Source organism: Ptychodera flava, chromosome 3, assembly GCF_041260155.1.
Source record: "Ptychodera flava strain L36383 chromosome 3, AS_Pfla_20210202, whole genome shotgun sequence".
Classification (NCBI taxonomy): Eukaryota; Metazoa; Hemichordata; class Enteropneusta; family Ptychoderidae; genus Ptychodera; species Ptychodera flava.
The window spans coordinates 40304573-40326029 of record NC_091930.1 but is presented as its reverse complement, the minus strand read 5'-3'; the positions used below and the strand labels follow the sequence as shown (position 1 = coordinate 40326029).

The window sequence follows — 21457 nt, the reverse complement described above, 5'->3', positions numbered from 1 at the left end:
CTGACATCACTTCTTGGTCTTTTGGCCAGACTTTGTTTGTACCGTCTATTTACTGTCTGTTCTGTGCTGTTTTGTGTCTATGTTTACAACTATTGTCTTACAAATTTTGACCTAGTGTTATTGGATTATGGATTGGTATGATTGCGATTATTTTACAACTGACATGTTAACAATTTCATTAAAACAGAGAATAGAATGACTATTTAAAATATAAATATATATGTAAAATGTAATATATATATATATATATATATATATATATATATATATATATATATATATATATATATATATATATATATATAATCCGTGGGTCAAAGAACATCGTAAATTAGTTCAGAAAAATATCATTTTCAGCGATATTGACAAGATTTGGAAAAAATAAATGCAAACATAAACATACATATGTCGCGCGCCGGGGGGTCACCCTGTTTTCGAAATTTGGAATAGGGGGGGTCACCCTGTTTTCAAATTTGGAATAGGGGGGTCACCACTTTTTGACGTCGGCAAAATAAATCCACCCCCCCCCCACCCCCCAGACAGGTTCTGGGGCCCCGTTGTCGTTCTAACGGGAAATTTTCGTAAATTTTGACGGTTTTTCGGAGTTCGTTGATAATATATTGAAATAACAGACTCCGCACTGACCATTAACGTTTATTTATGGGCGCGGGCTCGAGGAAACGCTAAATTAACGGGCTCGGCAAGCCTCGCCCGTTCATTTTTGGCTTTCCTCTCGCCCTTGCCCATAAATTAACGTTTATGGCCAACGCGTCGCCCGTTATTTCTAATAATATGAGTTGAGCATATCTTTAAAATGAAAACGTGAAGATATGCGAGAAAAGTATACATGGCCTGAATCGAAATGACTGTCCTGTCCCTGCAAAAGTTTTCTTTCTGAGCGAGCGTCATTGAATGCATACATAATCAGAGTATGTACAAGTATGAATGATTAGTAATCTAATCAAGACAGGCAGCTCTGTAAGTTGGTAGTCCCAAGTGAATTTTGAAATTTTCCTTTTTTCTTTCCAAACAGCATGGATTCGTATCAGACAAAGAAGCATTTCTGATACAATGTGTCTTTTGGAAACGCTGTAATCGTTTGCATGTGCGGGCTACATTAGCATTAACAAGTGTGCTTCTTTACAGTACACACTACCTACGACATCGATCGGGATTATCTAGAGTTTACTGTTAGCTGTTTTGACTTACCTAGAAGGCATGTAGCATTATTGAAATAATCAAGGCATCTAGTATAAATTCGAAATCGCCAAGATAAAGTGTTCTTTGCTTTAAAAGGTCCATCAAGCTATGTAACCCGGCCAGACAAACAATTATCCCGTATCTGTTATTCACAATTACCACATCCCGTCCGGATCACAGAGAACCTCTTTTTCCCCTTACTGTGCTCTCAGTACTCCCTTTCTCTTAAAGAGGCACTCCCACTGGTAACATTTTTAAAAAACATTTTTTAATGCCAACGGTCGATATTTTACGTGGCGACTCCGCGCGGATCGCGAGATATCGATAAAAACATATCATTTCCCGAGCGTATTTTTCACATCCCGAAGTTTTACATCGTTTCTGGTTATGACCCGAAATCCCCCAAAAGTGTGTTGTTGTGCTGATTGACGATATTCTAAGGAGTCCAAAAACGTTCGAATGATGCAATTAATTTACCTCCTACTACGATGACTTTATATACATCATTATCAATGCCTTTACCTCTGGTAATTCTTTTTTAAAACTTCTCCTTAGTTTTTGTCGTTTTCATTATTCTCAATTAGTTGTATTAAATTTTTTTAAAATACCACATAGATATCAGTTTTTACGTGTAAAATATTAGTTGCCTCTGATGACTACATTTTGTCGTCTGCCACACAGTTACGCGTGGTTCGATACATAGCGGCCGCCGCGTGTGGTATGCGCGCATACCACGCGGCGGCCACTATGCATACTATGTATCAACCGCACCTATCTGTGCTAGTCACCTATGCGAATTCTGGTGGAATCAGCAAACTTTGTTTTTCGTTTTTTTGCCGAGTCAGTAGGACTCGGCTTTCTCCCATGGGACATGACCGCTCACCGACGCGAGTGGTACTGCTGTGGCGTACAGCAGCGTCAGCGTAGACTCGTACTCCATAGCTTAGTTGACAATGGCCCCAGTGCCGAACGTTCTATGTTCGGAAGCTGAATTCAGGTGGGCCACCGGAATTCAAACTTTTAACTTTTTTGAGGACATGTTTTTATCGATATCTCGCGATCCGCGCGCAGTCGCCATGTCAAATATCGACCGTTGGCATTAAAAAAATGTGTTTTAAAAATGTTACCAAGTGGGAGTGCCTCTTTAAATTGATTTCAACATTATTAATATAACCCCTTTTTCACTATTGTCATGTATCATTATCGATCATAGCATTATACTATTGAAACTTTATGCGGTTCCGATATCTACTTAAAGCCGCACTTTTGAATCCCAGGTTCTCGAATTAGTGGTGTTCTCCTCCCAGTCAAACACATGGCCAGTATGATGTTTGATTTCTATAACATTAATTACACAAACTGATCTCAACCTTTTGTCACATTTTGCTAATCCTGCAAAAAGAGTTTAAGCAAGCTTTTGATTGACAGTCGGTTCAAATCGCCAACTGTCATCGATTCCCCACCATAAACGCTCGAATTTCCTAAAAAATAGTCGTGTTAGACTTTGAATATAACCACAAAGTTCGATCGGCAGCAACTTCACGCTGACCGCTTGGCAGTCTGTCTGTGTTTGTGCGGCGGGGAAAACTAAAAAGTGACATTTTCTGGAGCGTGTGCCTGCGTGTTGCCTGTTTGGTGTCCACTTACACATGAACGCCGCCATACCTTGGCGTCCTTTTTAAAGGGATGCTCTGCCTTTAAACGACATTGTTGTTACCATTTTGAGCTAACTCTAGCTTACGAACATTTTGTAATGATTATGAAAGGTTTTTACTCATATATTTTTGGTAACGAGTCTTTGTCAAAAATCATCCGAAGCCATCATTAAAATGATTGGGCTGTACTTTAGGGCGTTCTGAACTGAAAAAGGTATTCAATTATTTGCTTGGTGCTTGAGTTCGGACCGTGACACCTAATTTGGCTTATGGCCGTAAACTTTCAGAGATATACAAAATGCAACGAAGAAAACCCCAAGATCGCTAATTTTAATGCATTTCTTTGGCATCTTAGCGCCTAATTCTCTCTTTGCAGGAAATTTAAAATTTGGTTAAAAGGGGCTGTGTATTCATGTCATAGTCAAGAATGTTATGTTGACCATTCTGAATCCATTTTTGTGATCTTGGTCAGAATTCCGCACTTTAAAGTAATGGTTTACTCTGTATTGTATGAATAAATAAATTTAAACATTTGCAATCATTTCCCCCCAATCACATTGCTTCAGCCTTGAACGAGAACAGTTTCAGAAGAGAGGGCTGGGTAGCCATTGGTCGTCATCGATGTTATTAAGGTCGTTTGAGGACAACTAATGGTGTGATATTAACTGTCAATTTATAGCAACCCATTGTTAACTTAGGGATAATCCAAACAATAAAACCAATGCCTAAAATACTCAAAATCGATTCCAATATCTGAGTTGAAACAACCACTACTGCCACAAGCGCAGTACTGCCAGTCCCACTCTTCCATTAACACGCGTATTCAGCCCCTCACAACTATCGGCCACCCCTATAAAATAATGGTACAGCCCGCTGGGACTTCAGTGGCAGCATACTTGACAAGGTCCTTAGTACTTCGCTTCCATTCATTCGTAATGAAAATGACAACCTTTTGCACACCATTCAATGATAAAATAACAACTTAGCATCATTACAGCTAAATTTAAGCGCCTCTAGCTTATTTATTGGGCCGTATGTCTTGTTTGTGCCGCCAAAGTGGACCGCATGTCTTGTTTGACTGCCGCTGCCATGTTTCGTTGACAATCCGTTGCTATTAAAAATGGCTTTAAATTGTTCACCAGCAAGTGAAAGCTTTTGAAAACATCCAGTACCTCATGGTGAATATCCCCAAAATGCTATAATTATTTCAGAGCTAGGAGATACATTTTCCATACGACGCAGAATTTATCACCGTCTTCAATCTTAAGGGTAATAGGGGATCCGTATATCTTACGTTAAACAGGAACTCCCCCTATAAAAGCCGGATTATCGTAAATCTATGCAAATGTAGAAAAGCGACGCTATTGAACAGACGTGCACTGTTTAGTCCCAGAATCAAATAATTTTGCTATATTATAGGCGTTCATTGTCACTGAATCTTGCATATGATGCCAGTGAATAACTAGCGACCAAACTTGAGTCGAAAATAAACTTTAAAAAATGTTCCGTTGTTTGTCGGAGAACGCATATGTTTCAAAGTGTGTTCCCTGTACGACCATTTGACCCCTCTTTGCATATGTCCTGTCACGAAAGTGCCCGTCATGATTATTCAAATTTATCATACGGTGAAAGCGGAGCTATGAGAATTCAAAAACTCCCGCCCAGTATTTGCGCCACTGTCCTGTATCTTCCCGTTTAAAGAGGTCATACACTTTGACGTCAATTCTGCATAAAGGTTAATGATCAGGTTTGACATTGTGAACGATGCACGATAGCGATACGGACCATGAGTAATCAGACAATAGCGATAAGGAATGTGATAAATCAAACAATTAATTGTTTGGTGTCTATGGTGTTTGTCATTATTATCAGTATAGGCCATAAGCACGTCAGTATCAGATGATAAGATGATAATTGTATATCAATAACCAATCTACAGATAGTATGAGTATATAAATAACCTCTGTACAGATAGTACATAGGAGGTGTCTTTACGAATACAAAGCACTTGACTTAGGAGAAGGGACAATACCTGACAGTGACTTCGCTTGTATAAGAAATAAACGGTGTTATCTTTGAAGACTTTGAGCCTCGACACGATATCCGGTGACGTATTGCCTAAAAGATGACGGTAACCGTAATACTTATCTGCCGAACTATCCGCAAATTCCAAGGTTTAATAGGACACATGTAACGTCATCACTGGAAAATAAACGATTCAAGCCAGTTTTGCGGGAATGTAATAACTTAAAGAATTTCATCATCAAACTTCTGGGTGCCGCCGGTCATGGGTAGAAATTTTCCGTATGCTTCCCCACTCTTTAGGACATTTACTCCATACAAGACAGTTTTAGGCTCGCATGTTCTACTCTTTCTTACATACATGGTTCGATTTTGCCAGCGAAAGGTAACGTAGTAACGTTAATTGATCGGGCATGGAATAAAACAACTGTATAACCATGACCATGAAATCATCCGTTGTCATGACTGTCAGATTTCGTCCGGTTGACCCTACTTGGTACGAAATGAAGAGAGTGAGAAAGAAATCGGCATAAGGTCAGATACAGGGAAAATTCCACACGTGTACACAGTATTACAAACAACAGTGACGGGTTGTTTGACGGGCAAACAACTGTCGTATCGCCATCTCGCGGGAAACGTTGAAAGCTGCATTGACACGGAAAGTTTGAAAGTTTACCTATTGCAAAAATTTAGCATTTGCAACTGAAAGCATGCCTTTTTCATGTCGCATCGTTCGCACTGCCAAATATTGCACTCCATAATGTACTCGGCTTCGCCCCGTATATTATGTCGTGTAAAGTTTGCATTCGTCTACTATGGTCCGGGAGGGGTTACATTATTGCTTAAATAAGAAAAGTTGATTGCATGTTATTGTTTGTGAAAAATAACTTAGCAGCAGCAGGTGTTTCACATGTTGCAAAAAAATGTAAAGTGTTATTTATTTATTTATTTATTATTTATTTATTTATTTATTTATTTATTTATTTATTTACCTTTGAAACGAAAACAAAAAATTGCAGGCACAAGAAGTGTAAGTGGACCGAGAATACATACTGTGGTTGAAGTAAGCATGAATTGGATAAACATAGTGATGCTCAGATACTTGTTATTAAACAAGGCAGCTACAATATCCAACGTCACTCGGTTGGAGACACTTTTATAAATAGAATGTGTAGCACACAATTTCCCTATCATTAGTTAAGGCGTACATCAAAAGTATCGCTATGTCTGTCGATGTGTTGTTCGTATCATTACTTCATTTAGAGTACATAAAACAAGTAATCATTTTAACAAATCTATAGTTTGGTAAATGACACGATTGTGTGTCTGAGAGAGAGAGAGAGAGAGAGAGAGAGAGAGAGAGAGAGAGAGAGAGAGAGAGAGAGAGAGAGAGAGAGAGAGAGAGAATGAGACCCCGCATCTGGTGCCCTCATATAAATGGGCATGTCTAATGAGAAGAAAAGTATCGAACTCGGTCAAGAGGATTAAAACTGTGACAGCCATACAGACTGGCATGCACCATATCCTGTGAAGGCCATTACAACGAGTTCACACAGTATCGAACTTTGTGTCCGTTTGACCGTACTTAGACACCCCACCCCACTCCATTATTAGCCTCGCGCGATTGCTCAATGCGAATATTTTTATTATTGTTTAGAATTATATTTTCAAGGATGACATTAAAACATGTTACACATGTTAGGGCTGTATGCATATCTTTCGCAAAGCTAATGGATTATCTATCTATCTGTTAGGGTTACCTTGTGCTTTGAAAAATGCATTAAGGACACAGGTCCAGTCTCTCCAATGGGAGCGGACCTGGTCTGCATGCTGCAATTCTTGAGTGCGATGATGTTTGTCGCAACGACTGTACGGAGTGTCCATGCTTGAGTTTTAATCTAGTTTGCATTGTTTGTCTACTGCTTTAAGTTGAACCCCGGATTGTGACGGTCCAGTTAATCGTCATCTACGCTCGCATGTGCCATACTTATGATAGACAAAATGGCAGCCCTCGAGGACAAGTTTTTTAATTTAAAAATAAAGCTTTCTAAATGTCTTCGACTTGTCGATCAATTCTTCCCAATCGAGTCTGAGCTACACAAGATCTTCTTAGAAACACATTTTCAAATGATCTGCTGTTGAATGTATAATACGGCAAAATAAAATCACACAATTAGAGTGTAATAGCCGAAAACTAACGTAAAGATGGCCTAGCAGTCTGCGAAAGCAGTGATGTCTTCGTGTCCATTGAAAGACGACTGTCAAGCTCACAGTGTCATTTATAAGACCAAAATCTCAACAAGTATCAGTACGGAGGTTTACCTTGGCCTCACTGGTAACACTTTCAAAACACGCTTTGCTAATCACACACAATCGTTCCGTAAAAATTACGAGAACAGTAATGAACATTCAAAGTTCATTTGGTCTCTCATGAAGAAGAACCGCGGCTTTGATGTATCATGGTCAATTATTGACAGAGCATCAATTTACTGTAGCATAAGCAAGCAATGTAATCTCTGTCTGTTGGAAAAGCTGCACATTATCAATGCTGGCAACTCTACGCTGTTAAACATACGATCTGAATTGGTTTCAAAGTCTCGTCACCAAAACAAACATTATTTATCGAATTTCAACATCACCTAGAACTATAATACAATGGCAAGCCCCAACCCTATAAAGACACAAACAGTTTGAGGGTGTAAGTAGTCTGATGATCGCAGGATGTATAAAACTTAAGTAACTAAATTGTTTCGTACTTGTAGCAATTTGTGTCGTTATTATTTATAACACTCTGCTTTAGCATCGAGCACTGTAATTTCGAACGAGGACATCTGTTAATTTTAATATATCTCTACGATAAGCGTGAATGCGTAATTTTTTACGTTAGACCCCAGTATAATAGCATCTGTTACTCAAAATAGTCGTGAATCAAATGTTATGGACGTTGTTTCCAGAGTTAATAGTGACGATGACATGCAAACGTAATTTTGAAGTCCAGCAACAATTGATTAGCCCTGCTTCCAAATTTAAGAGGTCGTAAGCAACTTATTTTATTTACAATTGAAGTATAGCAATGCAAATGACAATCAATCAATGTGTCTATCAACTCAGGTAGCTGTTGTCCTGCTAACTAAAGATAAGTTTTGCTAATATTAAACCTAACTTAATGTTTTTGTTCAGGTACTTCATCGCAATGCATTGTTTAACCTTCGCAATATTACACACTCGAACTATGGGTATTAAATACGGAGGCGTAACTTAGTCTAGACATATTTTGATGAATGTTACTTACATTGCTCTAGATTCTGTGACACCTGCGAAGTCAGGCAAGTAGAGTTCAAAAAACTTTAAACATAAGGAGGTCGGCCAAGGTACAATGATAAAATCACAACCTTACAATGGTGATACCTGTCACGAGTTATGTGACCAAAGGTATAATATATTGATCAAAGTCATCGATAGACGGTGTATCGCTATCTTTTCAAAGGTGACGAAATAAGGCAGGCAGATTTTTACTAGAAGAGTCAGTTGTCAGTTGACTGATATTTACCAACCTTATTTTTTATTTGTTTCAGTCCTTTATACTACGAGTTTGAACAGAACATAGTATAGATCAAGGAAGGCATATTACAATACAAAAAGAAATACGTTATTTGAGAATTACATGATAATTTTATATTTGTTTTGTAGGCTGTGACCCGAGTGTACGGCATTGATAACGTAAATATGACGAGGAAAAACAAGAGTTTTGTTAAAACTTTCCCAACGCAAACTTAAACCTTTTTTTGTTTTTATTATTTTTTTTAACTTATTCAACAATCTGGCGGTACCATGTGTTTTTTAATTAAAGATACAATTTACATAAATTTGGGATTTGATACTTGTAATTGTCACTGCAATGAGTATCAGGCCCCTAGACAGAAACTGGCCTGGTTTGTAAGATAAAAAATCCACTAATTCTACCGTTATCGATGTGTTTTTCCCACAAATGTTTGATCAGCTGGATGTTTTGACACCTATCCCGAAGCGTGTACCTTGTTGGTCAAAGTGGCTGTTCTAACAATTTGTGTGGCGTCTTGTCCTTTGTACTGATAAGAGGTTAATGTCAGACATCTTGTTGCCAGTAAATAACTTATAGATTAAACCAAAAAAGCAGTTACACTACTATAGAGTTTCGTTTGAGACGCTATAGAAAACTGACTGCTTTTAAATCCTATGAACTGAGTAAGATTTACACATTGTCAACAATATACTGACTTCCTATTGTAAGCTTCGTTTGTCTGTGCAGGGGAGGCACCACCATGCTGACTCGGTCGCCGGACAAGTGTATTGAAAATCTCTATGAAGCAAATTTGTAGGATTCGACAAATCACAATGTTGAGGAAGTGTGAATAAAAAAGAGCTAAGATCCGATTTCTCACGTCACCATTGCTCTCACTTTGAGTTTCGCTAAACTTGATCGCCATAAATTTTGCTGACATGATGTATACCTTGCGCTTTGTAACGCGGACCCACGATCGAATTTGATTTTCTGGGTAAGGAAAATTATTTTTTCAATAGTGAAAATACTTTAAGTATATTTAGAGAATATCAGCTAGAAAGGTAGGATGGGTTGCCAATCTAACATGAAAGCTAACCTTTGACTTTTTGGTGTCACCAGTGTGATAGCAGAGAGGTAACTAAGCTAATTAGTAGACATGGCCAGTTGTGATTATTCACTCTGATAGTCATATTCGGCAACATCTAGATCTGTGCGAGGGAAAAGCTGTCATGATGTTAACACTGTGAGGAATTATCATAAGCAATATCTTTTGGAACTTTTATCAGATATGACACATAGTAAATCTTTATACTTTTGTCATTTTGCTCATCTGAAATCATTTTCAGTAAGCTTGAACACGTCGATTTCGACAAATGTTTATACATGACGAACTCATATCATGTCAATCGTACAGGTACGTTTTATATATTATACACTTTTTAATCGATTCTATCAGAAGAAAAAAAATATATTGCTGTCCGAAAATATACTCCTTGATTCAGAAGTTTTATACAAGATAACTGTTATATCTTACAAACTTTTTATCGATTTTATCAGAAGAAAAAATTACAGTGCTGTCCGAAAATTATAAACCTTGATTCAGACGTTTATACAAGATAACTGTTAAAACAAATCTTAAATACCCTTCAGGCCAACTGGTTCTAAAAAGACTTCCATGGCTTCTTTTCGTTGACCACGACAAAACTTTGAAATTCAGTCTTTTCTTCTTTCAGTACAAAGCCAGTGAATTTTTAAGGCCTTATTACCGTACTGTTTCGCTTGGATAGTGTACGCATCATTTAGGACCAGTGTCAAGAAGAGCTGTCGAAGTTGAAAGGTACTGTGTAAGACAAATTTTGTTGACACAACAATGAAAATAAACCAAATAATTGTTCAAAGTCTATCAACCAGCGTTATATCAGTGAATTCTGTTATCGATGCTACAACAATGCAGTACTTTATGTTTAGCTAGATTTCAACTTGTCTACCTAAAGTGCATCAATCCGTAACATTTTCACCGAAATTTTTTGGTTCTTTAAAAAAGTCAAGTGTTTAAAGTGTTGCAATTCAAATGAGGTGAGGTAGAAATAATTTTTATTGGTATGGGGATAAAAGGTTAACTCCTGTATGGCATATGGCTTGACCACTTTAACAAATGATATATTTCTCCCATGTTAATGCTGTAACGTACCACCTGTCATTGTATAATGATAGTTGGTGGAAAATTCCATTTCTCATCGAATAGTGAGAGTTACATATGAGCTACAAAATTGCTATAATGATTCTAAAACTGATAAAGATTATCACGAGACCGCTTCATATCAAATTAGAACGCTCGGCCGCGTGGGGACATGACGTAGAGCAAAACGTATTTTGTGCTGCCTTCTTTTATTGGCCGAGCGACCTGGCATGGCGGCTGTGGTACAGGTCAAAGTGAATGCTCCAATATGAACATGCCACTGCTTAGTATTTAGCTAACGTTTACTGAATAAGCGACAGATGATATCGATTAAAACACGACGACCTGCCACCTCAGGCTAGTGATTTTAGGGGCTGTAATGGTCTAAAGGTTGTCTCGACCTCAATTCATAAACAAAAAGGTTGCTGACATTGATAATTTCAGTGGCCTGACATTCCATTATTTCGCACTGGTCAAAGTCTAAATGCCGAAGCGATTAGATCTCTGGCTTGTTTATTGGTATTATCAACTGTCAAATCCTTTTATATGTATCCAAGTGCCGTCTCAGATCACTGAAGGTAACTGATGTGAGCTATAAAATCGCCAGTCGCGATGATCAACAGCAGACAAGCGCGAGATCTATTAGAAGAAACCTATTGTTCGTTTGCTGATTTTCTTTTATATGTACCATGATAAGATACCGACTACCTTTCCCTGCAACACAGCAGAAAGTCCCGATTAGTCTGGCTATGAGAAAATGGAAATAATCATTACAAAAAAGGTTAAGAGCTCCCGTCAGTTGTAATAAGTGCAAACATTAAAACAACTCATTTAAACGTGATTAGATATTCCGGATAGGCCATAGCATCGTTGAAAATGACAAATATGGTTGGGTTTGCAGTGTCATCCACGACGCAGTCGAAATAATCGGTAGTATTGTTTGGATCCTTAGATGGAGGAACCAGCATCTCCTGTTTTCCCTTGGTGTATTCGCCCGTCAGGACTTTACAGACGTACATGTACTTGTGACCGTTAGTGTCGGGCGGTGAATACGTGGCCGAGGAAGAATAGTAGGCGTCGAGGGCGAAGTAACACCCTCGTCCGTACACAGCGGCTGAAAGCGGAGAACAGTGAACATGAATGAATCGCCAAAAGTTGGCATCATTCGCAAATGCGTAAAATTGTCTCAGAAATATTCATGCACAATTAGTTTATGCAAGATGTCACAGTTTTCTCGACGTATTGGGTCGGAAAGTATGAAAAAATGTACACAGTCAAACATGGTAAGACTGAGTGCACATAAAGTACTACGTATACACAAGACAAACAAAAATATATGTCATTTGGAGAATATTACCACTGCAAGCCTAGCGAGAGAATAGCACCGAGCGTTGTTGAGTTATCAGAATGCAAGACATCTATGCATTCAATTGTTTGCGCGCCATCATCCGCAAAGAAGAGTGTACAATTCGTTTTGACTTCTCGATTTAGGATCATAAAATTTTCACACTTTTCCTCTTTTACCTTTCTGTGTATCGCGTATCACTTAAATTTTAATTCTCCTTCGCAAGTAATAAGTGGATGATATAAAGTAAATAGGCAGTAAATATGAGTGCAGTCTGCGGTATAATTTATAACGGTGAAACGACGTAGAGTTACAGCAGTTTTGTATGTTGTTCAAATGATATGATGTTCCAAAGACACTTTACATCTTCTTCATTATGCAAGAAAGATGATTCGATGAGTACATTTTTGGCGCTCCCTCATATCGTTAAGAAGTTATTAAACCTACCATGTTTTCCCGCGAAGTTTCTATTAAAACCTTGTGCGTTTATTTTAGCACATGAGTCTAATGATGTCCCATGGTAGAGATTTCTTTCTATGACGACTCCAGGTTTGCTCTTATGTTTCATAGCCTGCTTCTTAAGCATGACTTGTCGGTATAATTGCTTATTCTGAATTCGTTGTACCTGTCAAGAGAAAGTGAATGAGTTATTTTCATGTGATGGAATAAATAGAAAAATGTACACTTTGCAACATTGTTACGAAACCATGTTTGTTCTCATTACAAGCACGAATTAAAGCTGAAGAAGCGTTATAAGGCCAAAGCGTGACGGTAATTTGCGACAAGAGGAATTTTCGGCCAGTTGTTCCATATGAAACAACAAAAACATACACACATGCATAAATACACAGTTACACGTACATACATACATACATACATACATACATACATACATACATACATACATACATACATACATACATACATACATACATACATACATACATACATACATACATACATACATACATACATACATACATACATACATACATACATACATACATATTCCTTTTTTCGTTTGTGTGCATGTGCTTTATGTTTTCATTACCTCAACAATTTCTGACTTTCCTGGTGACATGGATATCTTGAATTTATCTGTTATTCTGTTGTATTCTTCACTCGATCTGTTGAGGGACACTTCCTTCACATCCTCATAATCATTCATGGTTGTCCAGTGCTTTGGAAGCGAAATGCCGCCTGTGATGACAACATATTTGCAAAAGCTTAAGACTCAACAGCTTGCAATGCTACATTCTAACAAAGAGGAAAGCCCTTACTCACTCAAAAGCCAAAACAGCTTAACACGCAGTTTTTAGTTGTATACAGATGAGCTTTTCAAACAAGATGTTCTTTCAAGCTCTATGAGGCCTTTATTTGAAATTCAGATTGGTTTAGAGTTTTTAATGAGTTGCAGCTCTTCAGAATTGGAAAAAAGGTTAACGCATACTAAACATATTCAGTGTTTTGTATTCATACCATGTGATAAATCGAAGGTTATAATTTTGAAAACCGACCTTCTTTTAAATCTCTTCTAACAGGAACTTTGGACTCATCTGACAAGTCGATCTCTGACATGGAATCAAAACAGACTTTGTATGAAGATTCATCTAATTCGAAGACTACATCCCAATTGCCAGCTTGGTACTCCTGTTCGATGTAACCAGCAACTTCATCTTCGTACTCTTCAAAGCCATCCAGGTTCCAGTACAGCCAAGCTACGTTCTTTGCCAGCGCCGTTGCTGCAGCCTCCCGCCTGTGCTCTTCTTGAACGCGCTTGAGAAACTCCGTTACTTTGTCGTTGAGTTTCATGACGGCTTCTGGCGTTCCGTGCAATCTTAGTCGACAAACATGACCCGTGATGATTTCTTCTACCCTTGCCTACATGTATTGACAAGATGAACATTTCAGACTTACATTATGGACTAGAGAAGGCAATAGAGAGAACTATTTTAAGTAGCAAAAGCCATAGCAGACGAATGAAGTAAAACACAATTTATCTTCTAGCCAGCAATGTGCAATTAAAGAGGTCTTTGAATACATTATTGGCTGGGCCGAGAGATTTGAACGTTATTTTGTTTTTCTCGAGACAGAGACATGAAACATACGAATAACACGATTGAAACTAATTTGGGATAATTGGATCGTTATATTTTTCAAATTTCTGAAAAATGTTAGGTGCCCTATAGCTGAATGTTGCGATATTACAAATAACTCATAAAAACAAGTGTGTAACTTGAAAAGAAAAGCAGATGAGGTTACATTTGCAGCCTGAATCGACATTACTTCACCATCCAATTATCCCAAATTAGTTCCAATCGTGTTGAATATAATTGCGATCTTTACAAGGACATCAATTAAATCACACAAAGGGGAAGATACACATTTTGTTCTCTTTGCAAAAGTGATGAATTTCCTCATAACATAACTTACAACTAATAAAAAAAATTATTTCTTACATGTAGAGATTCAGCCAAATTTTCTAGTTTCGTGACTTCATCATCTGTTAGATTACCAACGTCATTGTCTTCAACTATCTGAAGACAATGAAAAACACAAAATTAACAACAATATATCAAGTAAGGCACTCTTCCCATATTTGACTTGCTATAAAAATTTATACAAAAACAGAAAAAGTAATAACATTTTGGCATGCGAGTATATCACATACAATGGCCACACAGATTTACCTTTACGATGATTTCTCTTTCAACATATTTGTTCAACTTGACAATCGCGGACTTTATATCATCCTCAGAATTAGAGAAGATGTCAAACCACACCACTGGCAACGATTGCTGACTTTCTTCTTGTGTATTGGCTTTTCTCTGCCGTAACTTTGGAGCCATGTTTCCCTTTTTGCCGGTGACAAATCTCTCTGTTATAAGAAAAATGTGAAATATTAGGGTGCTATAACTATGAAAGTCAGATCATCAATGAAATGATTACTCAGAAAACATTGGCTCTCACCAAATGGATCGAGGAACACGCGTAAGTAGTACAATTAAGTTTTGATGAGTCTACCATTATTTCTATTTTGCATGTCTATTGCAATTTTTGTTCTACGCCCGAGAGCATGTCGAATTACACTGTATTCAGCATATTAAATCAGCATGTGCTAGTCAGACAGTCTAGTAATTATTCACGAGTGAATTTCGGTCTTGACTAGAATTCAAATGTAAACAATAACAGCCTTTATCGTAAACAATAATATCATCAAATAAAAGACTCACTCATCCCACTTATGTTCCTCTTCATGAATCTCTTTACTGTGGGTTTACAAATTCCTCCATGGCGTTCTTGAATACGCCCATCATATCTTGTTTGTAGATAACTATTTGGACTTTGTTAACAGTGACCAGTGTGGGCGAATCCCTAATACTTTTAAATATTTTCTTTGCAATGTCCCTGGGATTCTCCTCAAGCAAACCTGTATGGTCGTTCAAAAATTATGCTCAACATTCTTGGTCTAAACATTAGACCAAGAATTATTTTGCAGTATATTTATTTCCAAAGGCATGACTATATGCCGAATAATGCAAATGTTAAAAGCTGTTTATTGATCCTGAACGACATTGAAAAGTTACACAACAAGTAACGGTTGTCATTGTGCATTGTAATTTGATCTATCCAATGATGAGGTAGCCATGAGCAATTTGACAGTTGTGTTGGCCTTTCCATACATGCTTATCGTCCGTTATGAAATATCACAGTGACACAATAGATACAACCATTGAAACCTGTTCAGAGCATGCAAAAGTTAAGATTGTTAACATGATTTCTATGTAGCACTACCAAAAGCAATATAGCTTGCCCTACCTGTACCGACCGCTGGCATGACAATTGTAGAGAACTTGTGAGTATCAGCAAGTTTCAAAACAGCTTGTATACTATCTTTCATTTGCCGGGATCTGGTACAAGATGTATTATTTTCCGGCAATTCAGTCTGCCAGCACTGGTCATCACCACACTACCGTTCGGTTGTGTTGCTGAAACATTAATTGGAGTGAGGCAAAGTATGTAATGTTTGGCAACTGTTTGATTGGACTCATACACACGATGCCGCCTGGTATATCAACATTAAATGCAATTAAACTACACCAAGATAAACTTGTCCCCTTAAAATGTTGTTTTGCATGGAATTAATGTAAACAATATTCTATAGTTCATCTAGCGGTAATATTTAAAAAAACAACTTATCATTTGCTTGGCCTTTCCATTTCAGTTCAAGTATTACAAAATGTAAAATTCTAATGCACTGTTATTGAGATTTTCACCACGTTTAAACTTTTGCTGCTCATTACGATACATTTGAAAGTGATAACGTTATTATAATCACATATACCATACATCTATACACCAATACATAGGTTAAATGTGCAGCGGTTCTCAAGGTTTTGCAATTGGACCTAGACATCGTACGTACGTACGTACTACATACATACATACATACATACATACATACATACATACATACATACATACATACATACATACATACATACATACATACATACATACATACATACATACATACATACATACATACACTCGCTCTCAAAAAATCACGCTCTCATGCATGTACGCATGCAGTCAAGCATGCACATGCACAGACACATGTTCGCATGCATGCACGCTCGCAAGCAAGCACACACATATTACCGTAATCGAGCACGAATGCTCACCTACCTACCTACCTACATCCATATGACACACAGCAATACTTAAATAAAGAGGCTTCCGACTTACCGAATAAGCTCTTTTAGTATAAACACGTATATCAATTGTAAGCTAGAAATACTCACAGATCAGATGAGACATGAATGTGTGTATCTTGCGTTTGAATTTAGCGAACACTTAAACACATAATTCCGATCTATCACTCCGTCAACCAAACGTACAGAAGTATAAGTGTCATAGGTCATAAATTATTGAAGAAAGGAAAAAAAAAAGTCTCAACATCAAATCCTTTTCCAAACTACAGTCTGAACAAGAGGTTAAGGGCATACATACGATATTCGCCGAGTTCGTCTTTCACTTCTTGGCCTGCTGCTTCTACGATTGCTTTAGAAACACCGCCTGAGAAGATACAGATGAAACGAAATTTGTCGTCACCGATTTCTCATGTTCAAATTAAAGGGGCAAAGTTAAATTAAGGAGATGAAGACCTCAAGCCTAGTATCTCGTTATACATCTTGAAGTTTGCATATTTGGAAGTTATTTGGAAATGTAAAAATTGCAAGGAATGTTTGATTTATATGCTCTTCTTTATATGCATACAAAGAGTGTACGAAAGAAGCAATTTGTAAAACATGCAACAATATCTAATTGAGTAAAGGTTGATGAGTACAGTGTGGCTGGGATCACGTACTGTCATACGTCAAATGGTTGTCAGTGCAGTTCACCATTACGTCCGCTGATTGCCAACAAATATTTCCTTGGACGAGTTCAACATTGATGTGCCCTATTGTCATGCTGAGGTCACTATTTGATGCTTGGTATAGCTCTGTTGAAATAAAAGACTAAATACATTTTACGAGGACCACAATTATACAACGTTTCATATCCATGTCAAAGTTTTCAAGTCTTTTCACACATATACCTCCGACAGCAGAACTAGCCGATGGAAATCAATCGGCAATCAGCATTTACATTTTCGATGTCTGTTCAGAATCCCATCATGAACAATGAACGTGAAATGTCATGCATCAACACGTGCTTTTCCTAAATACACGCAACATGGTATCCTCACAAGAGACCATTTTCAAAGGTAATAACTTAATACAGGAGCACATCCTCATACAATAGCAAATTAATGTAAGTGCAGGCTTTTTACCAGGATATAGATATCCTTTGAGGTACCGTTGATGAAGGAAAATAAACCTTGTTTGAATGATGAAGCAATGATTGAATATATATATATATATATATATATATATATATATATATATATATATATATATATATATATACAGAAAGACAGACAGACACATAAATAGATAGATAGATAGATAGATAGATAGATAGATAGATAGATAGATAGATAGATAGATAGATAGATAGATAGATAGATAGATAGATAGGTAGATAGATAGATAGGTAGATAGATAGATTGATTGATTGATTGATTGATTGATTGATGACAGATAGATTGATAGATAGATCTCCTCGTGGGAAATTACAGTGGTCGATGCTAAAAGCAGATCATTATAAAAATAACTTAAGCCCAAAGAGTGTAGTCTTAATCTTTTCACTTCTGTATTAAGATATTACTTTGTGCCTGAAGTAATTTGTGTTTATATATATATATATATATATATATATATATGTATATTATATATATATATATATATATATATATATATATATATATATATATATATTAGAAACTAAATTGAAAAACATAACACATTTCTAGTTATATATATACATATATACACACACACACACACACACACACACACACACACACACACACACACACACACACACATATATATATATATATATATATATATATATATATATATATATATATATATATATATATATATATATATAGGTGGGAAAGTAAGTAAAAAAATACTTGACGAAATTACAGTGATATAACATCATGCACTGGTATGAACGAATAGAGAAATTCTTTAGCTGTTATTTATTTGTTTGAAGGAATACGGAGTAAGTCAAATGTTGATTTATTACATATCATATTGTCTGACTCAACATCCATCCATCTATCTCGGAAGATCTCTTACGCAAATAGCTTAATTTTGCAAGGGAATACACTTCGATTTCTGTTGAAGTGGTTGATTCATAATGCACTCGAGAAAGACCCTTCTCTTTGACGACATAACACCCTGGTTAAAAAGAGAATATGCATTCATTCGATATAGCGATGGGGAACTTCAACGGTGCTGGAATATGCGAATTAGTGGTCTGTATATGCTAAGCATACTTGCCAAGAAGTGTGGTAAACATCAAATTGGTGTAAACCAGGATGACGGGCTTGGTATGGTAGAAATACACGCCGCTCGAAAAAAGGCCAAAATTATGAAAAAGGAAAATCACGAAGGTATTTCGTGGCATTTATCAAAAGGTCACTAATTGAGACAAACCCGAAAATGCACTCTCCTTTGATACATTTGCTCTGAATGACGGCAAGTTCTTTTCGTATCGTAAAGCAAACGACCAAACAATCTACGTCCATAGGCAGTTTAATCACCCGCCATCTATGATTAAGCACGTCCCGGATGCAATAAGCAAACGCATCTTAGCAATATCCTGTGATAGGTGCTCCTTTCATAAATACAAAGGTCACTACAACACAGCGTTGAAGTTGAGTGGTTACACCGACGACTCTCAAGACCAACCAATCAGCGATGGGAAGGAATAACAGGAAAGGTAACATTGCATGGGTCAACCCACTTTCATTTAAACGTGGAAACCAATATCGGCAAGAATTTGTTGATAAAAAATTACCAATGTGGTCTAAACTTCACAAGATCTTCGATAGAATCACAACTAAAGTGAGTTACAGCTGCATGAAGAATATTGCTGGTGTAATCAAATCGCATGACAAGAGTTTATCACCAGAGGCCAGCGTTAAGATCGGCCAGCTAGTTGCAAGTGCCGGACAAATCCATGTCCCTTTAAACGTGACTGTAAGAGTCGTTTACAAAACCAAACACTGAGCAAAATGATTGATATACGTTCAGTATATTACGTGTATTTATGTCTATGTAGCACACAATTAGTTGTATACATTACGTATATGGGACATATTAAGACATTGATATATGTAGTGTATATCTATAAAGAACAAGGGTATACGTAACGCAGATCTTTGCATACAACGTGTAAACTGTACTTGTGCATTTATTAGTATACGTAGATTGACAAATATAGAGAATAAGTATATGTGTGTATATTGTTGTATATCAAGCATTTTGCCTAGTGAAAGTGTCGACGGAAATTAAGAAGGAGAAGGTTTACATCGGCATCACTGATCGCACCTTTAAGAAGTGCTTCGCAAATCACATGCAATCGTTCTGTGAGAAATTACGAGAATAGCACGGAATTTCACAGTTTTTTTTGTCTCTTGGTCAATTATTGACAGAGCATCGAGATACTCAAACAAAAGAAAGCGGTGTAATCTTTGAATATTAGAAAAGCAACACATTATCAATACCGACAAATATACGTTGTTAAACAAACGCTGTGAGTTGGTATCAAAATGTCACCACCAAAACTAATATTATTTATCGAATTTCAATACCACCTAGAAGCACAACATAATGGTATGTCGCAACCATATAAAAGTGAGTGCTTTGGCTACAGACATTTTCGTTTGTCTGACGATCGAAGGAAGCCTGTAAATAACTTAAATCATAGATTTAAGATAGATTTATTTTGTACTTGAAGTAATTTGTGATATTATTTATATCGCTCTGCTTTCCGCATCAAGTACTGTAATATCCCACGAGGACATCTGTTTACATTAATATATATAAATGAATAAGTAAGGGAAGGAAGGAAGCGGTAGCTTTTTAAAATATGGATTATCGAAGAAAGGAATGAGGATATGTTTATAAAGTAATTAAGTAAATAGACCAACGTTTGTTTCTGTGTTCCCTATCAGAGAAATGATCTAGGTGACCTTCAAAATTACTATGAAGGACTCTTGGCTGCAGATGATCTTTCGAATGTGGCAGGTGCCTTTCAAACCTGTCTTGAAAAGCCTGTGAAGACAGGAATAAAATGATGTCATATAAATTGCCACTCCTAAATTATTCAATTTTCCCAACTCTCTCTCTCTCTCTCTTCTCTCTCTCTCTCTCTCTCCTCTCTCTCTCCTCTCTCTCTCTCTCTCTCTCTCACACACACATATGGTTGTAATTTAGGTGTCTGAAGTCGTCTGTACAATAGAGAAGAACATAAGAAATATACCGTCAATTAAAAACATAGGGCGTGTGTTAGTAAATTCAGTAAATTCCTGATTGTATTATTGCAGACAACGTAAAGTGCCTATGTATCCAGTGGAAACATTTCGGTTCATTCCCGCCCTTTATTTATTGTCTAGACGTGTATGTACACAGACATCCTAAGATGTACATATATACTCTTTTTGTTCTACCTGAAAAGTTGTAAAATTAGGCTAGAATAATGTGTTGCTTATACTATCAAAGATAATTTTAAAGGCAGCTGCTAATGACAGTTGAAATTTGCTCTCACCTGAATAGCAAGATTGTCCTTATCGTACACAATAAAGTATATATCTGACAAAGAACTATGTGGATAACTCTTGCTGAAGTTCAGTGCTTCCTCTACCATGACATCGGCCACTCTTTCCCTGGGGTATCCATGCCCGCCGGTACCAATGGCTGGAAACGTTATGGATTTCATACTTTTCTTGCAGGCCATCTTGAATGACTCTCTCATTATATGACGCACAACCTATTAGTAAAATAATAAGAAAATCACAGTCCTTATCAAGACGTTACACTTCCGAAAGGGTA

At 37.0% G+C, this 21457-nt stretch overlaps 1 protein-coding gene across 1 annotated transcript; it reads right to left on the bottom strand.

Moving 5' to 3' along the window:
- Positions 1 to 8682: 8682 nt before the first annotated feature.
- On the bottom strand, positions 8683 to 21395 carry LOC139126514 (protein mono-ADP-ribosyltransferase PARP14-like). The gene is made up of 12 exons (XM_070692568.1): positions 21174 to 21395; positions 20557 to 20680; positions 17314 to 17448; positions 16956 to 17021; positions 15762 to 15931; positions 15176 to 15372; positions 14633 to 14820; positions 14402 to 14479; positions 13460 to 13823; positions 12994 to 13142; positions 12390 to 12567; positions 8683 to 11711 (listed from the first exon to the last, which is right to left on the bottom strand). The coding sequence occupies exons 6-12, from the start codon at positions 15198 to 15200 to the stop codon at positions 11425 to 11427; spliced, it is 1269 nt and encodes a 422-aa protein (XP_070548669.1). The 5' UTR covers positions 15201 to 15372; positions 15762 to 15931; positions 16956 to 17021; positions 17314 to 17448; positions 20557 to 20680; positions 21174 to 21395; the 3' UTR covers positions 8683 to 11424.
- Positions 21396 to 21457: the final 62 nt, after the last annotated feature.

Excerpts from the sequence above, each read along its gene's own strand:
- LOC139126514 (XM_070692568.1), bottom strand. The coding sequence starts at position 15,200 with ATGAAGAGGAACATAAGTGGGATGA. Across the intron at positions 14,480-14,632 it reads AAAGAGAAATCATCGTAAAG|ATAGTTGAAGACAATGACGT; the intron begins GTAAATCTGTGT and ends CATTGTCTTCAG. Across the intron at positions 12,568-12,993 it reads GAAAGTCAGAAATTGTTGAG|GTACAACGAATTCAGAATAA; the intron begins GTAATGAAAACA and ends TTCTCTTGACAG.